The 8,328-nt window shown below is 54.3% G+C and overlaps 1 protein-coding gene across 6 annotated transcripts in view; it reads right to left on the bottom strand.

The window, feature by feature from the left end:
• Positions 1-222: 222 nt before the first annotated feature.
• The window catches only part of LOC131697636 (afadin- and alpha-actinin-binding protein-like), a 9,687-nt gene continuing 1,581 nt past the window's right edge, over positions 223-8,328 (bottom strand). For 2 of the 6 annotated variants that reach the window (XM_058988046.1, XM_058988047.1), the window contains exons 3-14: positions 7,865-7,965; positions 7,257-7,475; positions 4,822-4,932; positions 4,344-4,467; positions 3,926-4,001; positions 3,412-3,562; positions 2,825-2,990; positions 2,623-2,735; positions 2,113-2,271; positions 1,895-2,015; positions 1,274-1,439; positions 223-1,001 (exon numbers count right to left, since the gene is read on the bottom strand). In XM_058988046.1, the coding sequence (XP_058844029.1) occupies positions 899-1,001; positions 1,274-1,439; positions 1,895-2,015; positions 2,113-2,271; positions 2,623-2,735; positions 2,825-2,990; positions 3,412-3,562; positions 3,926-4,001; positions 4,344-4,467; positions 4,822-4,932; positions 7,257-7,475; positions 7,865-7,965 (1,610 nt within the window). In that variant the 3' untranslated portion in view covers positions 223-898. The remainder of the gene's footprint in view (positions 1,002-1,273; positions 1,440-1,894; positions 2,016-2,112; positions 2,272-2,622; positions 2,736-2,824; positions 2,991-3,411; positions 3,563-3,925; positions 4,002-4,343; positions 4,468-4,821; positions 4,933-7,256; positions 7,476-7,864; positions 7,966-8,328) is intronic. The other 4 variants (XM_058988049.1, XM_058988048.1, XM_058988050.1 and 1 more) reach the window with 4 other exon arrangements.

Here is an 8,328-nt window from a genome sequence, read left to right as displayed (position 1 = left end):
TATGCATTTTTTGCTCACTTTACCCCTCAGATATAACACTTTCTCCTAGCATACCCCTTTTTTTTAAAAAAAAACCAAACCCTTTTTACCACTACTTTTGCAAGGCCCACATTCTCCTGCCGCATACCTCACACTGCTAGGACAATACCCCTTTCTCAAAACAGGACCATTACATTTCCGCTAAACCATTTCCCCAATAAATAACCAACACCACAAGTACACTACTGCCTTAACATCAACTTTATTGCCAACCCATGCACACTACATTACATACATATCACATGAACCGCCACAAAGGGGGGGAATTGCACTTTATTAAGATCTACACACAGTGAATACATTTAGACAGAACATGCTTTGCAATCAAAGAATACAATATTTACAACATCTCTGCTTTAATTTATCAGCCTGCAGCATTTCTAAACAAACACATGCCACCACTGAGCCACAACAGTGTCGTGAGTCTCCTGTGATTGGACTTGCAGTGAGCCCTCAGCACAGCTGCCTGATTGTATGTGTGATTGGACTTGCAGTGAGCCCTCAGCACGGCTGCCTGATTGTATGTGTGATTGGACTTGCAGTGAGCCCTCAGCACGGCTGCCTGATTGTATGTGTGATTGGACTTGCAGTGAGCCCTCAGCACGGCTGCCTGATTGTATGTGTGATTGGACTTGCAGTGAGCCCTCAGCACAGCTGCCTGATTGTATGTGTGATTGGACTTGCAGTGAGCCCTCAGCACGGCTGCCTGATTGTATGTGTGATTGGACTTGCAGTGAGCCCTCAGCACAGCTGCCTGATTGTATGTGTGATTGGACTTGCAGTGAACAATGCTGCTGTGACTGGAATTCCAATTCTAATTGACTCCAGGTCTGGTCCATGTGTTGCACAGGGCAGGGTGTCAGAAGGAGCAGTCCATGTGTGGAGGGGGGTTCAGTCCCCTCTTGTTTCTCCAGGGTGTGTCTGCGGCCGTCTGGCTCCCCACGTCCATCACGCCGTCCGGTCTGCACAGAAACAGAAGAGAGAGCTGAGTTTAACTGAAAGCACAAGTCCTGGATTAGACCAGCAGCTCCTGAAGAAGTGGGAGCAGTGCAGGGCTGGACACATTCAACTGGAAGTCTCCAATGACTGGGGCTCACTGTGTGTGGAGTGTGACTGTGGGGTGTACCTGGGCTGGTGAATGGGACTCAGCGCTGCAGGGAGTGGACACAGTGCAGGTAGAGATTGGGGTTCAAGTGTGTCTACAGTGTGTGTGTGTGTGTGTGTTTGTTTGTACCTGGGCTGGTGAATGAGACTCAGGGAGCGGTATAGCTCAGCAGTGCTGGGGGTGAACACCCTCCCTGGCAAGCCATACTTGAACCCGGATCCAGGGGTCTGGGAGCTGGCAGGCAGGTGCAGGGTTGGGACAGAGACCCCCCGGCGAAGAGACTCCTGCTCCGGAGCTGCAGAGAGATGAGAAACAGGAGTCTCACGCACACACACACACACACACACACACACACACACACACACACACACACACACAGACAAACAAACAGAGACACACACACTGACACAGACACACACCTTGAGAGAGAGATGAGAAACAGGTCACACACACATGCACAGAGACACACACACTGACACAGATGCACACACACACACCTTGCGAGACAGAGAGATGAGAAACAGGAGTCGCACACGCACACACACACAAACAGAGACACACACACCTTGAGACAGAGATGAGAATCACAGACAGGAAGAGACACACACAGACAAACCTGAAATATACACACCAAGAATCACACAGATCTGAGACACAACCAGTCAAACACCACACAGACAGACACAGAAGCCGTGCCAGACACATCCAGGGGTCACAGCACAGTCTCTCTCTCTCCTCCCTGTCACTCACAGGGCTGGCTGCAGGGGGCTCGTTTGTTCCAGCGCGGGGCTCCTCTCTGATCCTGGAAGGGGGAGAGGTTGAAGAACTGCTGCTGCAGCAGAGAAGCCCGCTCCTCATCGAAACGCTTCCTCTGGAAACAAAACAAGAAGAAAAACCAGAGACACACACGCATCAGACTGCCAGACAGACAGAGACAGAGAGACTGGCAGACAGGCACACAGTGTTACCTCATGCCCCAGTCTGATGGCTGCCTCAGTGAAGCTCCTCCTCTCCCCCTCAAATCGACTCTTCTGCTCCTGAAACATCTCCCACTGCTCCCTCATCCTCTCACGCTCCTCCAGGAAATAGGAGTCCCGCAACGAGGAGGGGAGAGACAGGGCTCCCTCCTGAACACAGAGACAAGAGGAGGGAAGAGACAGGGCTCCCTCCTGAACACAGAGACAAGAGGAGGGGAGAGACAGGGCTCCCTCCTGAACACAGAGACAAGAGGAGGGGAGAGACGGGGCTCCCTCCTGAACACAGAGACAAGAGGAAGGGAGAGACAGGGCTCCCTCCTGAACACAGAGACAAGAGGAAGGGAGAGACAGGGCTCCCTCCTGAACACAGAGACAAGAGGAGGGAAGAGACAGGGCTCCCTCCTGAACACAGAGACAAGAGGAGGGGAGAGACGGGGCTCCCTCCTGAACACAGAGACAAGAGGAGGGGAGAGAGACACTGAGAGGGGAGGGTGTCTGTACCTGCAGGAGCTCCTGCTGCATGCTGATGAGCTCCCGGCTCTGCTCGATCTCCACCTGCAGCTGAGCCATCTCCTTCTCCTGATCCGTCCCACCCAGGGGGGTCGGCAGGGGAGCTGGAGGGGGGAAGAAGACCATCAACAAAACACACCCCCATCTTTCAAAGGAATTGGAACCGACCCCAACCCTGCTCCCCTGCAATTACCATGCCTGTCAGCCACTGCTCCCAGTCCTCCCAGCTCCTCCACTCTCCTCTTCAGGCTGCGCCACTGCTGTCGCACGCTGCGGGTCAGCTGATCCCGGGCCACTGCCTGTGACTGGTTGAGCTCTTCTCTGCTTAGCCCCTCCCCTTCCTCCTCTTCCAGCAGCACCTGATTGGAAGAGAACAGACATGACAAATAGAGGGGTCTCTCAGCACTCTGCTCCTGTCCCTCCTCACCCCCACACTGCTCTCCCTGTCTCTCAGCACTCTGCCCCTGTCACTCCTCACCCCCACACTGCTCTCCCTGTCTCTCAGCACTCTGCCCGTCTCTCCTCACCCCCACACTGCTCTCCGTCTCTCAGCACTCTGCTCCTGTCACTCCTCACCCCCACACTGCTCTCCCTGTCTCTCAGCACTCTGCTCCTGTCCCTCCTCACCCCCACACTGCTCTCCCTGTCTCTCAGCACTCTGCTCATGTCCCTCCTCACCCCCACACTGCTCTCCCTGTCTCTCAGCACTCTGCTCCTGTCCCTCCTCACCCCCACACTGCTCTCCCTGTCTCTCAGCACTCTGCTCATGTCCCTCCTCACCCCCACACTGCTCTCCCTGTCTCTCAGCACTCTGCTCATGTCCCTCCTCAGCTGCTCCAGCACTCCCTTCAGCTCCAGGCTCTCCAGCACGGCCTCCTTCAGCTGCCTCTCCAGGGAGATGATGAGGCTGCGGAACATCTCCTCGTCCTTCCTGCAGGGGGGCAGCCAGGCCAGGGGGTGGGGGGTCAGTACCACGGTTTTATCTCACAAATCGGTACACAGTGCTACACTTGGGTATATTCGTGGCTTCTGAGAGTTTTGTTCCATATATAAGCCCATGAGTTGTCTCCAAGCCCCCTGTGGTTAAGATGAGTGCAAATGCAAATTCTCTTAATCTTAATTCTAGATAATGCAAAACTTTTGGCCATAGCTGCTGACACACTGAGTCCCTGCAGGTCGAGTGTATGTGTGCTTGCGAGTCACCACTAGAGGGGGCAGTGTGCTGCCGTGTTGTTACTGCGTATCAACCCCACGCCCTGCCACACACACACAGAGCAGTGCTAGAGTGGCTCACTTGCACTCAGTCCTCCCGGTCCTCCAGGTGGCTCTCCTCCCGTCTGCTCTGCCCACAGGGTTTAGGATGTCTATGGCTGAGGAGGGAGAGAGGGTGTGTGAAACAGCATGCAAGCTTGTGGGAGACGGCGCGGGAGCGTGCGAGGGCGAGGGAGAGGGGGCGGGAGCGTGCCAGGGGGAGGGAGACGGCGCGGGAGCGTGCCAGGGGGTGGGAGACGGCGCGGGAGCGTGCCAGGGGGAGGGAGACGGCGCGGGAGCGTGCCAGGGGGAGGGAGACGGAGCGGGAGCGTGCCAGGGGGAGGGAGACAGAGCGGGAGCGTGCCAGGGGGAGGGAGACGGCGCCGGAGCGTGCCAGGGGGAGGGAGACGGCGCCGGAGCGTGCCAGGGGGTGTGAGGGTGCAAGATTGTTTCTCACTCACTGCAGCGCCGGTCCTTCTTGTCACTCAGTCTCTCCTTCATCTTTCCCAGCTGCTGCTCCTTGCGTTTCATCTCATGACTGTGCTGCGTGGCCCGACTCGCGACCACACTCCGCAGCTTCTCGTTCTGCACGGAGGAGGAGGACAGGAGACAAGAAACAAGCGCAGGATTACACCAGGGGCCAAAACAGAAGCAAAGGGTTTTTAAAAAATGACAATTAACCCTTTCATGCAAGGCGACCTCATATGGGGACGGATAAAAAACTAAAAAGCTCTCTTCTAGTCTTTCTATGGGGACATACGGAACATACAAATACATGACAGCCTCACCCGCTATAAAGCAATGGAAAAAAAAAGGTAAGAAATATATTCATTGTGTGTCCAAAACTACTTGTATTTTCATCTATTATTAATATCTCACGCAGGAAAGGGTTCAATATCAGTTAAGAATTCTTCCATCAGTTGAAGGTTGAACCCCCACCTCCTCCTTCTCGCTCTTCACCAGGCTCTGCAGGCTCCTGCTCTGGCTGCACAGCTGCCTCTCTCTGGCCTGCAGAGCGGCAATCTCGTGCTCAGCGTAATCCAGCTGTCCCTGCATACAAACAGGAGGCTCATCACAGCCTGCGGAGTCCTATCACAGACTCATCACAGCCTGCGGAGTCCTATCACAGAATCATCACAGCCCGCGGAGTCCTATCACAGAATCATCACAGCCCGCGGAGTCCTATCACAGAATCATCACAGCCTGCGGAGTCCTATCACAGAATCATCACAGCCCGCGGAGTCCTATCACAGAATCATCACAGCCTGCGGAGTCCTATCACAGAATCATCACAGCCTGCGGAGTCCTATCACAGAATCATCACAGCCCGTGGAGTCCTATCACAGAATCATCACAGCCCGCGGAGTCCTATCACAGAATCATCACAGCCTGCGGAGTCCTATCACAGAATCATCACAGCCTGCAGAGTCCTATCACAGAATCATCACAGCCTGCAGAGTCCTATCACAGACTCATCACAGCCTGCGGAGTCCTATCACAGAATCATCACAGCCTGCGGAGTCCTATCACAGAATCATCACAGCCCGCGGAGTCCTATCACAGAATCATCACAGCCCGCGGAGTCCTATCACAGAATCATCACAGCCTGCGGAGTCCTATCACAGAATCATCACAGCCTGCAGAGTCCTATCACAGAATCATCACAGCCTGCAGAGTCCTATCACAGACTCATCACAGCCTGCGGAGCCCTATCACAGACTCATCACAGCCTGCGGAGTCCTATCACAGAATCATCACAGCCTGCAGAGTCCTATCACAGACTCATCACAGCCTGCGGAGTCCTATCACAGACTCATCACAGCCTGCGGAGCCCTATCACAGACTCATCACAGCCTGCGGAGTCCTATCACAGACTCATCACAGCCTGCGGAGCCCTATCACAGACTCATCACAGCCTGCGGAGTCCTATCACAGACTCATCACAGTCTGCGGAGTCCTATCACAGACTCATCACAGCCTGCGGAGTCCTATCACAGACTCATCACAGCCTGCGGAGCCCTATCACAGACTCATCACAGCCTGCGGAGTCCTATCACAGACTCATCACAGCCTGCGGAGTCCTATCACAGACTCATCACAGCCTGCGGAGTCCTATCACAGACTGCGGAGTCCTATCACAGACTCATCACAGCCTGCGGAGCCCTATCACAGACTCATCACAGCCTGCGGAGTCCTATCACAGACTCATCACAGCCTGCGGAGCCCTATCACAGACTCATCACAGCCTGCGGAGTCCTATCACAGACTCATCACAGCCTGCAGAGTCCTATCACAGACTCATCACAGCCTGCGGAGTCCTATCACAGACTCATCACAGCCTGCAGAGTCCTATCACAGACTCATCACAGCCTGCGGAGCCCTATCACAGACTGCGGAGTCCTATCACAGACTCATCACAGCCTGCGGAGTCCTATCACAGACTCATCACAGCCTGCGGAGCCCTATCACAGACTCATCACAGCCTGCGGAGTCCTATCACAGACTCATCACAGCCTGCGGAGCCCTATCACAGACTCATCACAGCCTGCGGAGTCCTATCACAGACTCATCACAGCCTGCGGAGTCCTATCACAGACTCATCACAGCCTGCGGAGTCCTATCACAGCCTGCAGAGTCCTATCACAGACTCATCACAGCCTGCGGAGTCCTATCACAGACTCATCACAGCCTGCGGAGTCCTATCACAGACTGCGGAGTCCTATCACAGACTCATCACAGCCTGCGGAGTCCTATCACAGACTCATCACAGCCTGCGGAGTCCTATCACAGCCTGCGGAGTCCTATCACAGACTCATCACAGCCTGCGGAGTCCTATCACAGACTCATCACAGCCTGCGGAGTCCTATCACAGCCTGCGGAGTCCTATCACAGACTCATCACAGCCTGCGGAGTCCTGTCACAGACTCATCACAGCCTGCGGAGTCCTATCACAGACTGCGGAGTCCTATCACAGACTCATCACAGCCTGCGGAGTCCTATCACAGACTCATCACAGCCTGCGGAGTCCTATCACAGACTGCGGAGTCCTATCACAGACTCATCACAGCCTGCGGAGTCCTATCACAGACTCATCACAGCCTGCGGAGTCCTATCACAGCCTGCGGAGTCCTATCACAGACTCATCACAGCCTGCGGAGTCCTGTCACAGACTCATCACAGAGGTGTATTACTGGGAGTATTAGTATTGCGCTCTTAGAATGCATACAAACACAGAACTGGCTCTCAAAGTGCTCTGCAATGGGAGTCGTTATGAAGCTCACAGATTGCACGTAAAACCTGGACTGGCTCAAACTGTACTTAACCCCCCCACCCTGCCGCCGTGTTGTCTTGAACCCGGGTCCCCTGCTCGGTACCTGCAGCTTGGCCTGGCAGCTCTTGAGGTAGTCTCTCTCACTGCTGGTTTTCTTCCACTGGTTCTCCAGCGTTCCCAGTTTGGCACTGGTCTCGTGGTAGAGCTGCAGCAGGGAGCAGGCACAGGTCACCAGCGCCCGGAGGTCTGATTGCCGTGATGACAGGGGGCTGCCAAAGCTGTCCTCCTCGCAGAGAGGGGAGATACCCAGCAGTGCTGCCTCCTGCAGGGGGGGGGGAGCAACTGCAGAGTAAGAACAGGAGGAGCGAGACAAGGAGAACACAAAGGAAACTGACTGGAGTTTATAAAACCCTACATGGCCTGGAGCAGAGCGGGGGTCAGTCCCAGTCAGTCACAGCAGCACCGTTTGAGACTGGAGCGCTAGGAAAGGACGAGCCTCGAATGTGCATTACACTGTGCTCTCTATCAGATATCGCGTGTGCGCGCGCCTCTGTGCTGAATAATTCTCCTGCTTTCACATCCCAACACTTGAAGCAATGGAAACATTACATTTAGAAAAAGTAAAAGAATGGATGAAGTTTCCTTAAGCATTTCTAAGCAAGTGTGGAGAATAGCGACAGCAATGTGAGTGGAGCCGGTTTCTCTGCTTACCCTGCTGAAGTAGGCAAGCCGCTGCGCCACACTGTCCCGTTCAGGGAGGCTGGGGCCGGGGCTGGGGGGCAGGGACAGCCGAGAGACAAAGTCCTGCAGACCTGAGGGGACAGACAGCCGTGTGATTCACAGCAAGCTGTTAGCATGCAGCGAGGGAGGTTAGGACGTTCCCAAGCCCCTGTTTAACAGTGTGGAGCCCAATGCATGGATGGATATGAGACTCCTATTGCACAGCAGTTTCACCCATTCCAGGTTTTACTGCAAGCTTCATTAGCCCCAGTGTGCGGGTAACAAGCTTGGGTGTGTCTCATTAAACTCCTAATAAAACCAGCAATGGATCCTATTGCACACTAGGAGATGAATTGAGAATTCATTGAAGTTATTTTGTGAAAACTATCAAATAAGCAGAGTGACTGGAACCAGTAGAAAAGTCTTTCTGGGGGGTTCCTATTACCAGTACAAAC

Source organism: Acipenser ruthenus, chromosome 15 (assembly GCF_902713425.1).
Source record: "Acipenser ruthenus chromosome 15, fAciRut3.2 maternal haplotype, whole genome shotgun sequence".
In the NCBI taxonomy this organism is placed as follows: domain Eukaryota; kingdom Metazoa; phylum Chordata; class Actinopteri; order Acipenseriformes; family Acipenseridae; genus Acipenser; species Acipenser ruthenus.
Note: the sequence above shows the minus strand (reverse complement) of the source record. Positions and strands in the feature narration are given on the sequence as shown.